This window comes from Paralichthys olivaceus, chromosome 7 (genome assembly GCF_024713975.1).
Source record: "Paralichthys olivaceus isolate ysfri-2021 chromosome 7, ASM2471397v2, whole genome shotgun sequence".
NCBI classification, from domain to species: Eukaryota; Metazoa; Chordata; class Actinopteri; order Pleuronectiformes; family Paralichthyidae; genus Paralichthys; species Paralichthys olivaceus.
In genome coordinates, this window is record NC_091099.1 from 7518729 (window position 1) to 7542499 (window position 23771).

General features: G+C 41.2%; 1 protein-coding gene across 1 annotated transcript in view; it reads right to left on the reverse strand.

Moving 5' to 3' along the window:
* Nucleotides 1–23771, reverse strand: part of cdh13 (cadherin 13, H-cadherin (heart)) — a 275119-nt gene that overhangs the window by 49630 nt on the left and 201718 nt on the right. The window contains exons 9-11 of the mRNA XM_020079467.2: nucleotides 16884–17024; nucleotides 3679–3861; nucleotides 3332–3585 (exon numbers count right to left, since the gene is read on the reverse strand). Coding sequence (XP_019935026.2) covers nucleotides 3332–3585; nucleotides 3679–3861; nucleotides 16884–17024 — 578 coding nt within the window. The remainder of the gene's footprint in view (nucleotides 1–3331; nucleotides 3586–3678; nucleotides 3862–16883; nucleotides 17025–23771) is intronic.

Sequence of the window (23771 nt, forward strand, 5' to 3'; positions counted from 1 at the left end):
GAAATGATGGCGCTGCTCACAGCTGGAAACACATTTAAACTGCTGGTGGATGGTGGTGGGAGCCACAAATGGATAGAAAAATGCCTATAGACTCTTTGGATAAATATTTTGATGTCTATAAACTATCAAACAGTTAAGTATGTTGATTTGTGTGCAGCACCTGCAAAAATTGCAATAGCTGATGCATGAACTCTGTCCATTAAATGTAAGATGGAATTGTGATGCAGCAAGTGTCTCTCAGTTAATGTGTGTGAGTTCTGTTGGGGACGAGGGACACACAATTTTTCTCCGGAATAGATGATGAAGTGCCTCCTGTAATCTGGCGCTGGCTAAAATGCCACCTGCAATGATGAATTTCAGTTTGAGAGCAGCGTGGCAAACATTTCATTCCCCACTGGAATTTTAATCCTGTCTGAGTGGGGCCCTGAGTCTGAGGTGGAGTTGAGCTGCTGTCCAGAAATGTCACACATGGCAGATTCGCACAGGTTTAAAAAACGAGGATGATCACTGCCATTGTTCCAATTCACAGGAGGACCTCAGGTAACAATAGTCCTGTGCAAATAGGCCTCAGCTGCCCATTGTGAAGCAAATGTTTCATAATGGAGTTACTTCGAAAAATTGAGCAGCCGGCTTCTTCACATCCTCATGTTTCTTCAAAACCTATTTACCAATGTTAACTAACTAGTCCACAAATTAATGCTGAAACAATGTAAAGAATGAAATCTCACATTTATACACCTACAGTCATGTATGTGTGTGGGCTGGGCGCTAGATGCATCTGACTCTGACCAGCAAGTCAGACCGATTGTGTTTCATTTGACCTGCACGTCCCATGGGGCAGACACACGCACGCACACGCGCAGACACACACTGTTGTGCTGAGACAGGCAGCAGAAGAGATGGGAAGGTAAACACATCTCTTCTCTTTGCTTATTTAATTCTGTGCACAACAGCTCTCTACTTCCAACTCGTCAACTCTCTGTCTTTCTCTATTTCCTCAATCTGTCTGCAGGTCACATTTATGACACTTTAAAGTCACTGCAACTGGCAAAATGTCACAGGGTGAAATGATAATAAATGCAGAGGCTATATGGAATAAATAAAGAGATGTATGCTGAGGAGGAGAGTGGGAAGGAAGATGATCTGTGGCTCTATAGATTAAATATCACCTAAATCTTCAGAGGATGCTTCTTTACGTGATCAATATAGCTTAAAAACCAACCTGAGTGAGTCATGTACCTAATCACACTGATGCTTCAATGACAACTTAACATTGAAAGTTGAGTCTTGCATCAGGAGGAAGTTTGTCTGTTGGAGTGCCATTCGTAGAAAGTGGTTATTGAGAACAGATCATTGAAGGACAAGCCGACAAGGTGAAGTCAAGATGTAATACAGAATGAAGGAAAATAATTTAGAAGTGAATTCTATCTCAAAACTTTCCATCTTAAAATCCTCTCGCTCCGAAATCTGTTTACATAAAAAGAAGTAGGCTGGATGTTTACATTGTATTTGACTGTTCAAACGGGATCGATGTGGATTCAGACTAACACACAGTATCTGCTGCTATAGGATGGACTGTGGTTTTGGGTACAGACCACAGACTGCAAATTAAGATGTGCAACGTGTCTCCACTTCCTCCCACGATCGAGAAATGAAGCCAAAATATCCTAGACACACATTCTGCCATCTTTTGAGCCAGAGTGTGTGCAGTAGCAATCTGAGGATGGAGCCGTGGCTGCAAGGTCAACAAACTAATGAAAACCAAACTAAATGGTAAAATAAGCAGTTGAGCAAACATCGTGTGGTAAAAACAACTAAAAAACATTTCAGTATTTTTTGTCCTAACATGCACTGTGAATTTTTAGTTTGGTCCATGTCACATCTGCTAACATGGTGGAGGCAGGGTTTATTTGACCTATAATGCAGCCAACCATCAGGTGGCAAAAAAGAAACTTCATATTTAGGGAGCTGTAATGTCATTTATCTTCAAACACAGACTATGATTCAGATGAATAGACAACATCTGCAACTATTGGAAGATGGACCTGAACTTTGGTGCTTCCTTGACTTCTAGTTGACATCTCTGGTTTTGAGAGAAATGATTCAACAACAGTTGGACGGAGCTCCGTTAAAATTTGTTTGCACAGATTAATTTTCTCCTCGGGACGAATTGTGATAGCACTGTCGATGACTTAACTTTTGGTCGGGAGCCATTATCATGTCAAAATCTTAATTTGTCTTTCTCACAAAAAGCCTTTGAGCAAAACAAAAACCTGCTTATGAAACCACTTTGCTGCTCCGAGACTTTTTCAATTTTCCATGTGACCTGACTCATTATCTCAGGACGCTGCTTATCAAAGCTTTACGGCCACAGGTCGTGACTGCTGCCCAATGTTCAGTCGAACAACTCCATGTTATGTAGCATTTGATAGTGACTCAGTTTTACAGAAGATAAAGCAGCATCAATAATTTGAGCAGTAAAGTCACGATCTGGTGGGTTTTATTTCCGTTATTATTATCCCCCATGTGTTTACTTAACTGTGTTTTTACATTATATATAATTCCGAGGGAGCAGAAAAAGAGCAAAGTAAATTGAGTATAAATTAAGCCTGAAAGCCAATGATGAGTTTTCCATCTTGTAAAAGGAAATGCGGTACACGCTCTTCTGCTTTCTCTGGCAGCCAGAGAAATGTTTTTTATTGTTGCACATAGTGAAACTAATAGCCTCTCTGTTATGATGATGGTCATATTTGAGAGGGGGCTTTTTCTGCAACAGTCAAAGTTAATGAGCTGCCCCACTTTCAGCTGACTGGGGTGAACGCTTTGACCTGTGTCAGTAAATTGATTGTCTGGGCGATATATTCAGTCTGTTTACACAACACGGACACATGAAGCAGCCTAACAGGCCACTGGAACATTGGAGGTGAGTAATGTAGGAGCGGAATCAGGATGAGATAAAATAGATGGAGTGATGAAGGGCTCAGAAACACACCAGAGGTGAGAACTGACAGTTTGAGACATCGAGACAACTGTTACAACTAAAATCTTTGACACGTTGCTACATGCAAACTCAGTTTGCTGGCATCATCCGACAGCGAGAATAATACAAACGTCACCGACGCAACAAAACTGAAAATGATAATGCCGCTCAACTGCACAGAGCGACGCTGAATGAAAATCAGAAAGCTCATTACTGACAATACTGAGCCGCCAGCTACAGCAGAAGACGTTCAATCACACAACACAAACAAGCCCTCTCCCGCGCTTTCCCTCATCTCGCTCTCTTACAATTTTGCAGCTCAATTTCAATTAGTCTCACTTCGTCTCTTACCTGATGCTCTGTATCTGCAATATGTCTGGATCTGTAGCGTTGAGTGAGGCCACGAAGCTGCCCACAGGGGTGTTTTCCATCCTGGTGACTATCAGGGGATCGGGGAAGAAGACGGGGCCCTCGTTGACATCCAGAACAGTGACGTGGACGGTGGCTGTGGAGCTGGGGCCGTAGCCGACATCGGGAACCAAGGGGTCCTCGTTCTCTACTTTGATGAGTAGCGTGTGAAACGCTGTGGCCTCGTAGTCCAGAGGCTGAGCAGGGGAAATGATGGGAAAGGTAACAGAGGGGTGATTATATTGTCAAGTGTGATATATAAAAATATTTGAAGGTCTCCTGTACTTTACCTTGACAACAGACAGCATTCCCTCGTTATTGTCTGGATTGGTTTGGATCTCAAAGCTGTGCGTAGGATCTCCGTTAATGATAGAGTAGATGGCTCTCCAAGCCTCCGTCGCAGGATCGTCTCTGTCGTCCACTGTGAGGTTGACCACCACCCCCGTCGAACCCTCGTACACAGATGCTTCAAACTGTTACAGGAGACAGATAAAATATCATCAGCAAGAGAGAACATCCTGAATCTACAGAGTAAAACGGAACAAATCAGAATCTAGACAGAGATGAAGACCTTCTATTGGGAGCTGATTTGTGTAAGAGTAAAGGTGTGCTCAGATTGACTGCGGAGGAAATTTGACATGCATGAAGATAACATAATACATTAACAGAATGGTGTGGAGGGGAACAGGAGCACATTTGCTTTAAGATGGTGAAAATTAAGGCCACAGTGCCCGTCTGAGAAAATAAAGATTCCATTTGATTCCATATACTGTATAACCAAGTCCATCACCAGAAGTTTGCTCCACCACTCTAAAACATTATCAATATCAGTACTATGCAGATGATGCAAACATATCTTATAGAGAAAAGATTCTCATAGAAGAGGGTGTCTTGTGATGTTGACGCTGAGATACACAACTGAAGATGTGTCCCCCACATCCGCTAACATCATCTTAACTAGTACGGAAGACCTTAAAAAGAACATGGGATATTCACCATCTTGTCCCATGTTCTAAAAACAAATATCATGGATTCAATTCAGTTATTTCATTTCTTACCTTTAAATCTACTTTCAAATTGAATAGTTCTTTTTGACCAAAACTTGGTTACAGCAGATCATCAATCATTGGTTTTGTGAGCCATTACCTGCTCTGTCAACAGCCATTCCAGTAAAAGTGGTATATCATGTTTTATTCTTGAAATTCATCACAATGCAAATGTGGCAGTGTCACATTTTAAGACACAACATGATATTATAACATAAGAAATTACGACATGAGATTGATGCGGATATAAAAATGATTTCATCTACACATTTTTACATTTTTGTTTTATATCTATCATCATTGCACAAATTAAATACAACCCACACCATCTGCCTCTGGCTGCAGATTTATGGTGCTGTGCGTTCACATGGTGCGTTCACATCAGGCCACGCTGCACCATCCACACAATATGATTTCCTGAAGCCACTTTTCATTTGCTGAGCTGTTGAGTCACACATCTTGAGTGGTGCAGCTCGTTGGTACAACTACATGAACCGATGGTAGCTTGTGCACCTGGAGATGAACATGTGCTCAGGACTCACTACTTTTGCGCCTGTTGTTGTGTTTGGGTGAAAAATAAATGAGGGCCATGGAAGTTGAATATTGTTTATGACATTTTAGTTTTTAAATGTCATATGGAACAAGCTTCCCATGCAAATAAGAGTCTCTGCCATCACAGAGCCAGTATAGAGTATAAATAAAGGTTGACTGAATGAATAATTACTCTGAAAACAAACTAATCAGAGTCTGCAGTCAAATCCAGGAACAACACATATGAATCCACGGGAATATAAACTCTTGAATGATTGACAAACAGCACATATAACAAAATAAACACTATTCATGTCCTCCATCGTCGATTCCTCACAGTGCATCTCATTTATTTTTCCAGTGTCAGTCACTTCCCATCTCCCTGCTCATTGTTGTCAGCAGACCTCAATCAGACTCGTATCGATGCATTCTGCTGGCACGGCTCCCAATCAAGATTTCATCGTGTGTGTGTGTGTTGGGGGGGGGGGGGGGGGGGGTACAGTCAAAGGAGCTAAAGCTAGGCCCAGGCAATTTTGCGAGCGGGTGCGAGTGTGTGTTTGTGTCAGGGCCATTATGGTGTCAGAGCTTACGGTGTAATCTTTCAGGCACAGAACACTCTGTTTAAGGACGATGCTGGTCCAGCCTAGATTACTGCGTCTCCTGTCAACCCACGGTATTGTTGTTTCACAGATTACCCTCTTACCGCCTTACACTGCTTGGCTCCGTGCATTTATCTAAGGAGAGACAAACATTGATTTCTTCTCTTTCCTTTCTTTCCCCTCTTTTTTTAATCATCCAAAGCTTGTTTTAAAAAAAAAAACACAGACACTCTGAGCCATTTGCAGTCATTTAGGGCACGGAGGATAGAAACACAGTGTTCTCGACTTTATGTTCGCACCTACACACGTATTTCGGGTTCTTTTGTCCTGCAAGCCTGCGGCAGTCTGGTATAAAGCATGGGGGAAATTAGGATGCTGTTGAAAACAAGTGGGATGCACCTGAATTTAAATTTGATTGCATTTGTTTCGGTGAAGAACCTTGAAGCTATGAAAACAGTTCCCACCAAAAATTAAAGAAATGCATGCAGGTCAGTGGCATTCCCACACTCATCACCCTGCTGTGGACTTGAAGCTGCTGATAAAACGCACTCAAACTCTAACTCTCTCCTCCACACACGCTCAAATACAGTACAGTCGCACAGACAACAGCCGGTCAGATTGGGTTTAATCATGTGGGGCAGTCATGCGGTTGGAGGAAATGTTGTATTCTGTGTGATGTGGCCGCTGGGCCCCTGCCCTGCCGCTGATAAGGCCTCAATTCCACCTGGAGCACAAAGCAGCCAGTCACCTGAAAGACTGGAGGGAAATGACTAAGTGTGAGGCAGAGCTCCTTGGCCCGAAATGACTTAGACACATAAAGAGAGACACAGAGGCGAGATGGCCAAAGAGGGGGAAAAAGGACCGGCCTTCAACTTTCCTTTTTGACCATGCGTGTGTGTGTGTGTGTGTGAGTGTGTGTGTGAGTGTGTGTGTGTGTGTGTGTGTGTGTGTGTCTCAGAATAAAATGACTGCATTGGCCAGAGCAGTGCAGACCGAGCGCCAAAAAAAAGGCCTCGCACCCAGACATTCTGCCAGATTCAATACAGTACACACAACAAGCCTTATTAATACATGCACATGGATGGAAGGATGGATGGATGAGTTGCAGTGGCCTCAGATCAAAGTACCCCACAATCCAGACATTAAAAGTTCCGAGCAGTAAAAAACCACAGTGCCCCATTGATTTTCTGTTTCCCATCTCCTCCTGTGCCCGACTTTTTCAGCAATCTGTCGCATAAATCTCCAAGGTAATGTCATGCTGTCAAAAGATAATTGGGTGATCGTCGTTTGAGGCACAACAACTTAAGATGAAGCGATAAATAAATGGATAATGTCCAGTTTCAGCGGACGGTTTCGTCGCTGTATGTTTTAGTTGTGTTATCGCATACTGATGATTGCGATGCTGGTAAATATTTTGTTATGACAGGGTCCAACATGTCGTTTGATGGCTAGTGTGACGTCTCTTAACTTTTCATGTGAACAGCTTCAGGAAGACGATTCTGGATGGAGTTTGTTTTTTCCTGTGTTAAAAATCACATCCTGTAGATCATGGTTGTACTTTCATCATATTTTAAGCAAATAAACCAACGTAAACCTTTCTAATCCATTCCAGTGAAATCCAGTCTGCATGAATTTATGTTTGTTACATTATTGTTATGAGGTGGTGTTCATTTTATACTGATCAACACTACATTTATTATAAAAAATGCAACATTCACAAAAAGTAAATGCTGACTAGACAATCAATGTGATAGATTAGACGAATCAATATTTTGCAGATTGGACATGGATTAAAAAATATGTAAAGTGTGTGGCCTGTAATTAAAAAGTTTAAAGCTTGAAATCACATAAACTTAAAAAGTGTCTTGGCCTGTGTTATATTATAACTGTATCATCTGTCATACCTCATCAATCAAACATTTTATTCAAACATGATCTCCTGGATTTAATTATATTTGATTTATATTCACTGGAACAATAATTCAGGTATTAAACGACACGGCCGATGTCAGAGTTCACCTGCTGATGTCTCATTTAAAAGAAATCCCTCCTGCAGTCTGGTAACTCACAGTGTGAACAGATCTTAATAAGGCCAGTGAGTTTCCACTGCTACAAGACAAGTTATAACGAGGCACAAACGAACAAACTCAAAAACTGTATCTGGTCTCTGTCGTACTTGGTTTTACGGTGTAGTAATTATTCATTTACAAAGACTTTTAGCTGTTATTGTAACTTACAATCGTTCCATGGAATAATAGGTGCATTAGTTTAATTACCTGCAGTTAATGCCATTACATGTCAGTTTGTCAAACTAAATGTTCTCTTGCTAGATAAGTGGCAGGGGCTGCAGATTGTGCATTTATTGGGTCTGAGATGGCGAAACGTTTTCAGTCATGCTCGTGACACGACTCTATGGGGACAGTGATGAATCAATCACTTCTTTCAGACTGAAATATCTATCGGACAGATAACCAGGACATTTGTGCACACATTCATGGTCCCCAGAGGATGGAGCCTATAGGACCTTTTCTGTTTCCCGCCTGACTGTAGATTTGAAATGTCCTGACAACTATTGGATGAATAACCAGTTTGACCGACCTGCATCATAAACAGGTCTTACCATTGATTTTTCCAAATGCCTACCAAACCAATGGTATTCCCATCAGCCCTAACTGTACTTTAGGTTTATTTACAGAAGTGTATTTAGTAAACATCTGCCGGGTTCAGCACAAACAGCTGTTGCCTTTCTGAAAACACAACAAAGAGCCATACAACCTGACAATATCGACAGCGTTCAGCTGTACGTCTCCTCAGACAGATGACGGAGCAGGGAAAAGCCTGAACATTCTGGCAAAGTGCCTGAGAAAGAGTTGTCAAGCTTTGGAAGAATATACACATCTGTCAGCTTTACGCAGTAACACTAAATGTGCTCTGGCTCATTGACATCACTGTGGAAATTGCCTCTCGTTTCTTATACAAGATTTTAATTTGTCTTTCATTGCCAGCTGGCTTTGTTTGCTTGATACAAACCAGTATTACAGACACTTTTCTTCTGTGGTGTGCACAGCTATGGCTTCAATGTACATAGATGGAGACTTTCTGGGAAAATGATAATTCCAGTGCTTTTACACCAGGTCACCGTTTCACATCTCTGTGGGTCTAAATGATTAATAGGACAAACATGTTTGGAATATGTCAAGTATTGAGCAAGAAAGCTAAAATCAGCAGCCGTGAAATAGTTGGATGTAATCCAACCGGGCCTTACACTGTGCCAAAGTGCTGGTTTTTGCCATGCATCGGATCAGATTGTTATTTAAGTGTCGGACAACTTTATGGAATACTTTTCAGAATTGTGTTAAAGAACAGGATTATTTTTGATTAAATCAGAAACACTATAGTTGTTTAGTATAGTGTGGGTTTTCTTTTCCTATTTTTCATACTGGTTAAAATGGTGAGGTGTTTTTTGTGTAAGTGGGATATAAGATTTTGGCTGAACAAAAACAATCTTACTCTTTTATGAACTTTGATGCAGACAAACACCCAATTGAACTTTACAGCAGCTGTTTGTTTGTGGAGAAGGTAATGTCATCAGCTAGATGTATTTATTCACTCTGTATAAGTGCTTTCTAAATTACTGTATTGCTGCTTTTAATCTAGTAAAGTATCTGGATACTTCTTCCACCCCAAAAAAGTCACTGAATAAAACAAAGAAACTCACCAATCCAGGCAGCAGTAGATCAGCAACTTCCAAGTTCTGTGAGGTAAAGTTATCGTTTTTGTCAATAGAGTCTGGTGGTTTTGTAAAGCTCTTTCTGGTTTTACAAAAACAATCTGACTTTTTCATGAACTTTGATTTGGACAAATACCCAAATGGGTAACAAAGCAGCCGTTTGCTGGTGGCTGGTTATAGTGTTCTCAGAAAAAAAATATTCTTTTAGTCCCTATTTATTAATGGAAACATTTGGGAAAACAGGTTTAGTTTAAGAATAAGTATTGAGTATCTTACTGGCACCGCACACACGCACACACGCACACACGCACACACGCACACACACACACACACACACACACACACACACACACACACACACACACACAGGGATAAATGGAGATCAACTTCTGTTATTCCTGGGTGTCCGTTATAATGTGTTATGAATACAGATGGCAGCTGGGGATGCACTGACAGGCAGCCAGACAGACAGCTGAGCAGCTGTTCATTTGTCCTAATAGAAAGTACTTTGTGACACGTCCCCGCTGCCCCAAAGATTTTCTCTGACAGGGAATACACAAACCCACAGCCCATCACATTAAACCTCCCAAGACGACACTATTTTGCTTCCAAGTGGGGTCTGTTGCCACAACACAGCGGGGGGGGGGGTCATCTGCTCTGTTGGCTGCTCTCTTGCTTTATTCGTTTTTTTAAGTAGCCCATTAAAAACAGCCTGTAAAAGGTGTGAATGTTTCACATTAATTTTGCTTTGCTGTCCTTTATGTTGGCAGTGGTAGTCACAGAGCCACATTAAGATGATATATGTATAAATTAATTATATTATAAAATCTGTGGTAGAGAATGTTTATAAGATGGCAAAAGCATCTCCATTTCCTCCAGGTTTACACAAATGAAGCCTAAATATCCAGGATACGGCCATCTTACACTTGTATGGAATGTGTCCAGTAGAGATCATGGAGTACAGCCATGGTATCAAGGTCTTCCTGACACTCTTGCTAAATTGTATGTCAATCAGGCCATTTCACCCTCTTTTTATAACATAAAAAAAAAAAAAACTTGGTCTGTGTCCCATCTGCTAACATGGAGCAGGTAGGATTTATGACCTGCACTACAGCCAGGAAGTGATTGAGATGATCTAGCTTCACTTTTACAGTGGTGGCCTGTGTACAAGGTAGATCCAGCCTGGCAGGACAGATGCCAAAGCTGTTGTGTTACACGTCATGCCTCTAATTCCGGAACGCTGGCATGCTTTCTAAAATCACAGATGGGGGCGGCATTACACCGGCTTTGTTTGATTCTGTGAAAAGAGGCAAAGGCGGCATAATTATGAGTCTTCTTAAAGGCAAAGAAGCCTGATCCCTGTGTAAAGGAGCAAATGTATCTTGGTCAATCCTTCCTGCTACAGTATGGATCCTGCAAAGATGGTTCTTAGAAAGCAAAATGTAGATAAATCCTACCGCACCGACTGGAGAAAGATAACACATGGAAAATCTAAGTTGCACTTTATAAACTGTCTTTACAACTAAATGATGGAGACATGCCCTAATAAACATCACAGAGTTAAAAGTCATATTTAGAAAGAAATCCCCCCAGAGTTAAACATGAATCTTGTTAATTTCTGAGCAGACATTTGTCATTTCTTCATCTGCTTTCAAAAGCGGCTTAATTCTCAGCAGAACGAGGTGTAGACTGACGGAAATCTGTAGGAAGGCACCGTTTTCATTGTAGCAGCACGAAGCTGAAATGAAACCCAGTGCACACAATCACTCGTCTTCCCACACAATCCTATACAGTGTCTGTGTATGTAGGATTGGCAACTTACTGCTGTCTCACCCCCACCCTGCTTCTCTCCCTTCCCCCTGGCTTTAATCCTGCATACGGTAAGTGTGCCTGGAGAGTTAATGAGCTTACCTGTGTCTTTATTGAATTTGAACAGCTTCTGCTCAGGCGGTTTCCAAAAATAGAGTTTTGATGAATCTGACATTCGGTAAAGCTGCTTTTCTACCTTTGTAGAAGATGGCAGCTCCTCATATTTGTCAATGCAGCAGAGTTTAAAAAATATTCAAGGGATACAGGCACAGTGTGTTAAATAACCTCTTGCGTCAGAAGCACCCTAACTTATTCAGGTGATACAGTATAGATGGATTACACTGGTTGTCATTGGACGTTTTCTCTTCATTGGTCAGACTAGAGACGGCTTCTTCCTGCAGGAGTTTTGTGACTGTCTGATAAGCAGCAATCTGAAGCGTCCACACCGTCTTTGTGCTACAGTTCATCGTGCTCCCCTGTGAGAATAAGCTGCTCCCCATGAATCGCTCTGAGGAGAAAGAGTTTCCTCACTTTTATTATGTCTCAACTATTACAGTCAAAACTTGCAGAACTCAGAAATAATTATTACTTAATTAATTAATTAATCTAATGGACAAACATGCACTGAACCTCTCCAGTGTTTCATTTTGACTTAAATTAAAAAATCCTACATAGGACACTTCACATTTGACAACTATATCAAGTCAAGAAGTGGGTTGTAACCAAAGATTTATAATGAATGACAAGAAAAATTGCATTATGTGCTTATTTATTTATTTTTTTGCTTTACTCCAAGTCAATATGTGACTCGAAAGCAATGTACATAAGATTAATGTGAACTGAATAGATGAAATATGATTAATGAACTTATGTAATGACACTTTTATATGAATTGTTACCTCCAAAATCCCATTTTCACCAAAAAGCCAGTTATGATCACTGTTTGAACAAGTTAATGTTTTTTCTCACCTGTATCCCACAGGTGGAACATGTAAAATCAGAAGGCAGCTCCTTTAAGAAAATGTAAACCTCTCTCTCTTTTCATATCTGTGTGACGACAGGCCGCCGAGATTCCTCTGAGCTGCGCACGACAGCGACAATAGGACTGGATTTTTCATGTGAGCTTCCATGATTACTTCTAGTGCTTCTCCAGGCTTTATTGAAGGAGCTGTTGAGTCAATACCCTTCCATAAAGACAAGTGGACCTCATGGGTTACCTCTTTACAGCAGCAGCATGGTTGTTTGGACCTGGAGATAAACTGCAACCAAATTATGGTTCATGGAATAAACTAACAAATGAAGAATGACGATTGAAGAAATTAATGATTTTTGTGATATTTTTTTATTTCTATTATGATTTAATATGATTTTTGATCCATAAATCTGAAGAATAACAAATCTCCAAGACTGTCTGTTAGCACATTTTACTCTGAGTGGATCATTTGTGTGTCTATTCTCTGCACCCACACATGCACACATTCACACACACAAACACATGTGTACAACCCTCCCTCTCAGTGTTCTGCTAACCTGACAGACGGCACACAAATCCTTTTCCATCCCTTCGTCTTTGTGACATGAGATTTTTTGGCCACCGCATCACCCAGGGTAAGCACTGTGTGTATCTCGGTGCGAGCTAGTGAAGCAATCAAGCAAGGCCCAGAGTAATCCGTGACACCCGTTGGCCATCCCTCCGAAGACAGAAAAGCACTGACGGGGCCCTGCTGCCCCGCGCCTGGTGCTACACTCATCACCCCTAACGTCTTTATCAGCGGGACAGATGGATTGCAGGCAAACATATTCTCCTGCTCATCACTGAGGAGAGAGGTAAGGAAATGGAGAGAGTGAGTCGGAGGTGAGGACAGAAATACAGACAGGCACAGAGAAAGACCGCGAAATTGAGTGCGGGGGAAAAAAAACCAGAGACTGGCTGTAAGGGAGTTTGAGTGACAGGAATGATAAGGTCCATCATGGTCTTGTTATGAGGAGCAGGGGGAAATAGACCCAGTCAGACATGGCGTGGAATTAGCACAGCCGGAGAGGAGGCGAGACAGAGCGAGTGCAGAGGAGGAGAAAGACGGCGGGATGATGACGGTGCTGGACGGAGAAGAATGAAATAACAGAGAGGGCGAGAGACGTGAAGGGCAAAAGGTGTTCGTGGTGGGGGCAGACAAGGGTTTGTGTCTGCTCAGGTACCAACGAGCTGGAATTGAACTATACCCTCGAAACCTTCCCTGGAAACTGTGAGGGGGACTATATCAAATTTAACACAGCAAAACAGACTAAGAGTAAACACACAGACACAATATGACACCTGCTGTGATTTAAATAAAAATAATCAGGAAAAATATCTGTATTTGTCACAGGAGTGAACATATGTGGACGACAGAATTACTTCATATCAGTTTTTTCTTGTGGACGTCACCATAGATCAATTTACAGTTACTTCTTTAAAAGACTGCATGAAATAATAATTTAATAATATAATTAAAAATAAGTGCTTTAATTTGCTCATTAATTCTCACATACTGAATTACTATACGTTGCTGAGCCTGTGACTGTGTGTGGGACGAGACGACTGTCAGTTTTTATCTATCACTGCAGCCATTATCACTGTGATGAAGTAAGTGGTGGAACAATAAAACACAACTGATGTGTTTGGATAGGACTTGTTTACCGAAGCCTCCACAGACCTTCAAATCAAACACAAAGTCAATGATAGTGTGAAAAACATCAGGTGCTTCAGAAGAGAGAAATGTTTTTTTTTTCTTTTGTCCTCAGGTCGGCACGTAGACACATAAACTCTTTACTTGACCTTGAGGAAGGAAAAATTATATTTCCAGGAGAAAAAAAGCTTGCGTTACTGTGTGGGCTGATGCTGACAGTCTCACTCACATTAGGGACACAGTTACGTCGGGTGACGGCTGCATTTACAGTTTGCTGTCTTTTTTTTACGGAGCTACAAAAGTTATAAGGAACAATTTTTAATTTCAGTAAAGGAGACATTATGCTCATATTCACGTTCATCACTTTAACTGAACATTTCTAATGTTCAGAAAACGTTGCCTCGCATCACTGTACCCATCAGTGTTGAACAATCTACTCATCTTTTCATCCTGCGCTGCTGAATCTGCTCACCAGGCTGGAAGTAGAGCTTTTAAAGTTTGCATCTGGTCCGTTAAAAAGTGGTGTCTTCAGAAAAAGACAACTCACGACTCCTCTGAAAGACACGATTGAGGAAAGTTCCATGAAAGATCGGGAATATTTAATTGAATAATTCATAGGTAGAAAGCCCGAGAGCTGCTGCTGCTGCTGACACAGACTCTGCACCGATACACTCTCAGAGAACACACTCTCGATGAAATGGCGGTCATCGGAGAGGTCGCAGATGATTCATTGGCGGGTTGGGAGCGGTCAGGGAGAGATTGGAGGGGTGGAGGATTTATACCGGGAGCTTAGTGCCTTCAAACACTTGTTTTTTAAAAGCTCCATTTCTTCATGCCGTTAAATGGATCTCCTCCGATTGAGAAATGAGAACATTAACTGGGACATGGACATGCTGCACTCTGCACGGCCCCGATGCCGGGCCCTCTGAGCTGGAACATTTCACATCTGTGCTGCGCTACTTACAAGCTCCCCTGACACCCCAATGCATCATGGGAGGGCTGTAGGGGAGGTTTGGTTGGGGCAAAGCGTGATGTGTCTCTAGATCTGACAACAGCTGTGGGCGTTTCCATTAAAAAACACACAACTCAATGTTACAACTGCACCTTAAGGTGTACGGAGTGTCGTTTTTTGCAGGAACTTATTCTTCTTTTCCTGTTTTCACACATCAGGAGATGAGAAGGAGGGATTAAGAGAGAAAAGCAAAACGCTATAGACGCAGCTTTAGGAAGATTCATCATGAGGTGGCACAAACAGGCAATAATGCAGGTGCCAGTAAGTCGATTTCTTTTTGGTACAGGTCCATTTTATTTCACGGCTTGAGTGGCAGATGCCACTTGTTGTTTAGCTTTTCACTAATGCCCTAAGGCACTGCTGATTAAACAAACCATCACGTGTCGACTCCCACTCCTGCTCTCACATTCCCTTATCTTGCTTCTGCACCCACATCACCTGTTTGCAATGATTTGATTCAATTTAATTTTAATTTTGAATGATGCCTCCTTACGTGTCACATGTGGTCTTTGCACATGTATGTGATCGTTGCTGGATTTATTTACCTTTAGCCAACATGGAGAGAAATGCTTGATGTCTCGGTGAACGCACGTGTACATGAAATGGGGTGGGGGTAAGTGGAGGAGCTAATGAGCATGGTGTGGGTGATTTGTCTTAAAGGGCATTTGTGTTTTTGTGAAGTGATTTTTGTCAAACCAACTTCTACTCTGCACAAGCCACTACTACAGTTTATAGACTGAAGTCTGACTATTACATTATTATTAATATTTACTTGGTTGGTACACAGTAGGATTAGCTGAAATCCTACATGAGTGTAATTAAGATATCATAACTCTAAAGGGCCTCTGGGCCCCTGAAAATAGGTTAATCATAGAGACAGACCTTGTTTACCTTGTGGGTAAGTGGGGAAGACATGCACCAAAGTACAAGGTCAGAATTGAACCTGTGGTATCTGCAGGGGCTCTACAGCCATCTATGAGCCGCCCTCTCCACCCCTGTACCTTTGTGTGTTGGTTTGTTTTCCAGGATTTCCATGAAACTTGGTGCAGAGAGGGACATGTGTCAAGAAAGAACTCATTACATTTTGGGATGGATCAAGGAAATGATGTCATCTGTCCTTAACATTGCGAGATGGTGCTTTCTCGACTTTTTTTCATTTTATCTTACTTTACAAAGACCTCTTCCAGTTTTCTAGTTTGTTTAGTTACCATGTAAAACCTTGCTCCTCTTTTAATTTGCTCTTGGTGTTGTTTGCTGATAATGGGCCCTTAAAACCTCCATGTTTACCTGACGTCTCAATATATTCACAAAGTAAAGTACATTTCCACATCACCAATTCCACTGCAAAGACAAGTCTCAGCTTTAACAATAACAGTCATGACTCACTTATTCACACCAACTACCACTGTCTAACTTACACCTTTCGATCTGTGTTATACAAGTAGAATTAAAAGGTCCTTCTTTCTTGACGTGTTTCACACTAAAGCAAACACCTCCTGTTTGCTTTAGTGTGAAACAACTGCAGAGGTGTTAAGACTCATTGTAGTTAAAAAAAACAGCAAAAGAATAAAAAAGTAGAAGAAATTCAAAAAGAAAGACCCAGAGCAGCAGACTGGTGAGTTTGGCATGATGTGTTTTTGTCAGGCCTTCATTACTCCTGGATATTATTAAAGTCATTATTGTTGTTATATTCTATTGTGTCTGATTTCTTCTCTTCTATATGTTATTTTTTCAATGAACAGAAACTTTCGACAATCTGAACAAACGCCACACATTTTGCTCGTCAAAATGTTATTTCTCAGGACTGATTCTAAAAGGTTGGCAGCGCTCGGCACATGCCTCAGTGATTCCTGTAATGAGACTGAGAATGCGATAAACCTTGAAACCTTCTTTTAAAATCAGAAGTATTTCCTCAGTCTTCAAACAAATGCATGACCCTGACCTCTGACCTCCACGGAGGAGTAAATAAACACAATTTTTCCACCTCCATTTTTCCACCTCCATGTCTGTAGAAGCTTTTGTATGAATAACATGGTGATAAAAAAAGAAGAAAATACAAAATCTCAAAGAAATAGAGATGAGAAAAAAGTGCTGTTTCTCACCAGCGGATGTGTGAATTCAGGGGCATGGTCGTTCTTGTCCGTGATGGTGATTGTAGCTGTTGCTGTTCCCGTTAGGCCAACTTCACTTCCTGCCATGTCCTTAGCCACGATCTCTAACTCGTATGTTGTGGTCGGCAGCGTCTGGAGAGAATGAACATGCAGATGCAGAGTTTAAAAAGGTGAGAAGGTGAAAATGAAGAATAGAAATGTGTTTTAAATGACCAGAGAGAGAGAAAAACAAGGAGAATAAAGGAGAAGCTAAAACAGAGGGCTATCAAGAAGTGAATGTAGAAAAAAGAATTATTAACACAAAAGCAGTATAATCACTTGAAAAGAAACCAAATTCAAGGTCACAGTAGCTTCTATCATACATTATTATTGTGGAAAATAACAATTTAGATGAACGTTTAGTCAAGTGAATGATTGAATTAATCCACTCAAAGCTAAATCTAACACTTCTCACCACGTGCAACGTTATTGTAAGACCCTTTAACAAAGCTTGAAAAGCTCCAATGACTCTCGGCTCCAGGCTGGAAGTCATTCAGCTAAAAATAATCATCACACTGTAAATTTGCCCCCTCGCATCACAGTGTTAAAAGCTCCGGTGAGCGCTCACCACGTCTCCAGGGAAAGGGTCAAGAATCCACATATTGAATTTCGTACAAGTAAGAACAGAAAGAGGAGTAAAGACGGAAAGAAATGTGTCCCTAAAGCTATGCAGCATGTGATCAAAGTATAAACATGCAGCACTACGCAAGGTTTGGGCTCATCCATTTTAAAGAGTCACGAGAGCTCAGTGTTGGATTAAACAAAGATCACCCGCAATGCTTTAGGGCATTGAAGATCAAGGTTTCCAAGCTTAATTTTTCTCAACATAATCTGTAAAAATCACAGCCAGGTTTTGAAAAATGTCGTCTTTAATATGCTTTTAAAATCTTCACACTTCACATTTTAGTTATTGATTCAATACTGGAGATGTAAGAATGACTTGAAATTTAATAAAAACCTAGAATGAACCCGTATCGTTTTGTGTGCTCTACACAAATTGCATCTAATGATTCCACATTCCCATGCAAGCCAACGAGAAGGATCTGCTCTTGATTACAAAGTAGCTGGAGTGCAAACCTCCAAATTAGGTATGTGATCCATTTACTGGGCAGCTGGCATCTGTAGTCTTTACAGTTGGAGAAATATGGCTTCTCCATGCAGTGAGAGGGTGCATGGCATTTATAATGATCATAGCAGCAATAATCATTTGTTGCCATAATTCATACCTAATAGTCGTGTTGATTCTGGTATATGAATAACAGGAGGTAGGGGCTGGTAAAGCTAACATTTATTTATCCACCACAGTGTTTTCTCCCTGCTGGGGGTGTTAGCTGTCACATGCTTAATAAACTTCATCCATCTGTCTCAGGGAAAATGCTGCCGGAGCTCTCTTCTGCATTGTAGATTCACCTCTGAGTGCGTGTCGACTCGTCTTATCGACCTCGTTTACAAAACACAAAGGAGCGAGATACATGCACATTAACCCAGTGGAATATACACATAAAAAAAATAAAATGCTTGCTGCATTTTGAATAAAAAAGTAGGCGAATAATAATCAATAATCCAATGATTTTCAGGCCATAAAGGGAGGACAGGCTTTTCCATTCCGCCCTTGTTGAACACACTTACTAAAGCGCCGATAGGAGGTCATTTATGGGCCAGCTGACCAATAAGGAAGCATATTTCAGCTCAGCCAGTTTCACGGTGCAGTTAAGGCTCCTTCTTATCAATCACATATCATTTTACAGCATTACAAGGTTCCATTTAAGAGATGCAATTACCAATAGTAAAATAGTCATTGTGATGTAATATTTGCATTTTCATACATAAACTCCCAGTTGGCAACCATGGGAGCTCATTTGTTTTGTTCAGAACATTTTCCTTTTTGCTTCACTCATGTGACGTTTCAGCAAAAGTGAAGCATAATCATCTTGATCACCTTTTGAGGGCAGTATAAAATCTGCCTCCTCCATGTTATTAGATGGGACATGGATGTTTTTAACAGTCCCTTCCTATGTGTCTACTCGAGTTTGGTTAAAATGTGTTTTATGTGTTTTAAAAATAAATCGTCTTTTTATATGTGAATTATGTGTGTAATGTTGAGCCTTGTTATAATATATGTTCTATGTGTTTTCATATGTGAAGCATGTGCATAATGAGCCCTGTCAAAAGGAGGATTTCTGTTACTTTGAGATGGACAATAAAGTTTATCTATCCATCTATTTCTTCAGGGTACATACGTTAAATATATTTTTCTAAAAGATGGTTTCTATCATTTCACGTAGCTCTCATAGACTTTATGTAAAGATGTACGATCTCCCGACTCCCCAGAAATTAAGCCAAAATATCCTGAATACAAATTCTGCCATTTTGCATTGATGACATTATTTGCTTGAGTCGGCACATGAAGAGCCACTGTGTTGATACACAAAGCTAAGATACACAAGCTCCACCAATCGTAGGTCAGTCTCATCTGAATGACTCAGGATTAGGGAAGCATGTGTATCGATGAGACTTTGACACAGCGGCTCAACAGTGATGTCAAAAGCGCAAGATGGCCGCGCCCGTGTTTTAGCTTCATTTCTGTACAAGGGGATGAAGTGGAGACACTTTATCCATCTTTATAAACAGTCTCTCACTTTACTACACTCACTCTGTCCCAGCTTAACCCACCGGTCTGTTAACCATCATTTTCTCTGCCGCTTTATTGTTGATAATACTGTTTACTGACAGAGACTGATGACCCAGTATCACCTCATGATGTCCACAAATCCTCTGGCAGTTGTCTCTGTATGTGTGTGTGTGTGTGTGTGTGTGTTCTTCATTTGCCTGTTCTCATCATAGATAGTGCTCTAATCAATTTCATCAGAGGCAGGAGAGGGGAGATCAAACGATCAATGATCAGACACCTTGAGGATCGTTTTAATTATCATGTCAACTAGAACTCACACAGAGTGAAAGACTATTCACTGGAATGACACTGAGGTCAGGAGCAACGTGATGTGCTGAGGGTCAAGATCTTGTGTGTATCAAACTAATTAAACAATGTGATGATCAACTGTAGAGTGTGAGATGTAAAATATGTGAGTGTGTTTAAACGTAAAAATCCCTCTCAGGTGAAATTAACTACATCCAGTAAAATATGTAAATTCTGCTTTTTATTTACAGGTGATTCTCTATCCAGTGAAAATGATCAGGCTACAGGCTCTTGCCACTTCCTCTTGTAAACTCCTGTCATTCAAGCATCTGCTTCAGGGGAGGTTGTGGAAAGAGCGAGACAATAAACAGGTGTTTCTATCAATTGTTTGTCACACATAGTGGGTGGCAGGGGTGTCCCTCACAACCAGCTCCTGCTCCATCAAGCACCGCCCAGGCAGATGGTGCTGCATGGACCTGTGTGTTTATTAAAGCAATGCACACAATCACACATGAATGCAGGCATATGCAGACTCTGAGACACACACACACAAACACACACACTTTTGCTCTTCAGCTGGAGAAGAGCAGGGCTCGGGGATACCTGCAGTCACCAGAGAAGCGTAGCCTCCTCTGGTGAGTGACAACGTCTTAATGAGTATTTCGTGAGTCTCAACTCAATTATAAACTCCCTGGCAGTACCCGGCCAAGAAAAGATGTTCACGTTCACTGTGGGCTCGAGTTGCAGCAACAGGGATTTTTTCCCTCCAGGTGTCAGAAAACTTCGACTGGCACAGTGTTGATTGAGTCACTCAGCCTCATCATTTCTCAGCTCCTCATTAATTTGCCTGGGAACGCTTGATTAAAACTTTGTAAGCAGTAAAGCTGTTAGAGTGCATGGAAGGAGCTACTTGTTGGACACCTCTCCTGTAGGATTTAGGAGACGAATAAATGGCAGCAAAAAAAGGCACCCACCAGGAACTCTGCCAGAAATCAACAGAAAGTGACTCTTCGATGCAGTTTAAGTTTTATTTTACGATAAAGCTTTTAATTGTCGTTGGTTTTAACTTCAACTCATCCCAAAACAAACATGCTGATGTTTAGCAGGCATAAATGACCATGTTAGCATTTGTTGAGTAGCCCCACGGACTGTGTAAAAAGATGGCCGACTATCCAGAAATTAACCGAAAATATCAGGGAATGGAGCAGCAGTAGTGAGGTTTTAGTTTATCCCACCCACTAACATGGAGGAGGCTTTTTTTTTTGCAGCCAGCCAGCCAGCCACCAGGGGGCAATCGAGATGCTTATATACGATCTATGAACTATGCAAAAGGAAAAGCTAAGGGTAAAAAAAATTCATAATGACCTGATGATGGCAGTAGATTAAAAGATAAGGAATAATCAACGACGATCCAATAAGTAGGATTGTCAACTTTATCATGGTGATGTGGAAAACAAGAGGGAACCACAAAAGCAAGTTCGATTCATCCTCTGGCAACCATGATTCTACAAAATTCCTTGTCAGGTGAGTTATTTCAGACTGGACCAAACACGATCTTTGACCAACTGATGATTGACAGAAATCTGTGTCCAGATGAAGAACAAAGCTGCTTTCTTTCCAATGGACAGGATCTTTTTTCTTTGTCAAAACGTAAGTGGGAGAAAATCCAAGAAGCAACAAGTGATATTACAGAGCGATTGTGTTTGTGAAAGCTGACGTGAAACCCGAACAAAGGGCTAATGAAGTCGAGCGTAGCGAATGATATGACGGGCCTTGTTTCAGAGACATCTGATCTGAGAATGGCATTTCAGACCGTCACTTTCCGCCTTGAAAGGATTTCATCAAAGCCCCTCGAGTGAGGGCTGATCCCTAGCACAAAGCGGAGAGAAAGAAGAGGATGAGAGTGAGAGAGGGAGGAATGGCGAGGGGATAAGTGAGGAAAGGGAGAGGACAGAATCAGGGAGAGAGAAGAGCCGCATGACATCTGAGACACCACATTAACTCTCTGAATAGGTGTGATATTATAATCAAATTGGTGGAGGGTTCTTTGTTCTCCTCTGGCCCTTCACTAGTACTCGCTCTCAGCACCAAACCACTGGCTTTTGTACAGGCCTCTTTAAAAAGCCTCGAGAAATGACAGACATAAAAAAAGAAAATAATTTTAACTCAAATCATATAAAAACTCACCAGTGACATTATTTCTATGAGAGCCTGCACAATGCCTCTCACTTTTCTACTTCTCGTCCCTTTCTTCTGGTCGAGAGACGCTTTTTAACTAAAATTCAGACATTTTCTTTGTCTTGGCGTTAAACAGACTCATTATGTGACAACTAGCCTCTAAAAATGGGTCCCTCTTTAATCAACGTCCAGTTTCTGCTTTTCCTTCCTGGTCGACTTTTTTTTCGGATGACGTGTTTAAAACTAAAACTGGAAAATAATATACCAAAGACTGGAGATACAACGTTCAGATCGAAATTACATAAACCTGTGTCTCCTCCATGTTAGCAGACACGACATTGACCAAAGATGGTTTCTGTCATTTTAGGTAGTTCGTATCACACTGATTCAATTTGTCCAAGGGTTCATTTTTCTGGTAAAGAGTCTGCACAATTGTGATAGTGGTGTGCAGCTATGGTTTTAACTTCAAGGAGAGGAAGTGTTGTCCATCTTTATGCACGGTCCATGGTCAAAGCCCATTCCCATCTGCATCCCTGTGACGTGTGGGAACTGCTCCACTAATATTTATGAAGCCTAAGGACTCTGTCAGCATCACTTAAGCAAGAACAGGGTAAGTTACAAACAAGTCAGACTCTGCAGCCATACTAATGACTCTGTGAGGATGCTTTGAGATAAATCCTAGTGTCAGTAGTCTGGTGTTTAACAGGTACTGTGTGTACGATGTTCAAGAACTTTACCACTGTTTTGCTTCAGGTCAGTAAATGGGATTATGCAAACATTCATATATTTTTTTTTTCTACATGAAAACCACCAAATTGCTCCGAAAGTGAGCCCAACAAAATGAATCACCACGTGTGGCTGCACAGGGCGCTGTTGCTGAGCAGAAGGTTAACATGTTATTTTAAAATGCAAACATTTTCTAATTAGCACTGTTTTCACTGACAGACCCTTGTAACACCAGTTTGCACGTGAAATGAATAATGCATCAGTTATATTCCTTTTAAATCTTTGGTCTTAAATATACCTGTCACTTTCCAACTGCTCGCACCTTTGAGTGCGGAATATCAGAAGACAGTGGAATACAAGTCTCATTAAACGACGGCATGCTGTCTGCAGCCAGCTGCGTTAAGAGAAACCCAGCAAGATGCAGATCACAGATCAGCTGGAGTAAAACCAAATTACAAGGTGGTGATCTGGGCTCACAAGTGTGTTTTCAGTTCCTTTAGAGCTGTGGTGCACAGCAGGCGTGTCTGTGTTGGAGTGTCTGTGTGTTGGTGGAGGCTGAAATTAGCTTTGCCACAGTAACTCCAGGTACTCAGAGTAATAGTGTCTGTGTGTGTGTGTGTGTGTGTGTGTGTGTGTGTGTGTGTATTACATTTCGTGTATTAATGCATATAAATGGAATGCATTTTTTACCCCTAATTAGATTCCAGTCTTGCTCAAATATTTTAGTTCTACTACACCTCACAGGTCGCTCGCAGCCTCCTGCTACTCCACCTCTGTAGACACTCGATTAATCACTTTGATAATAGTTAATTACAGTAGGACGCCAGACACGTGAGGCCTTATCTGGGCCACTGCAACCTACGCAAGTGATCTGCTTCTTTCATCAGCCTCTTAAGCTTGGTTAGCATTCACCCAGAGGACAGAGCAGCAGAGATATGGAGGTGGTAATGAGAGGATGACACGTTGTTAAAAGTGTTAAATATGCTGTTTTTTAAACCTTCTCTTTCTTATGTACAATT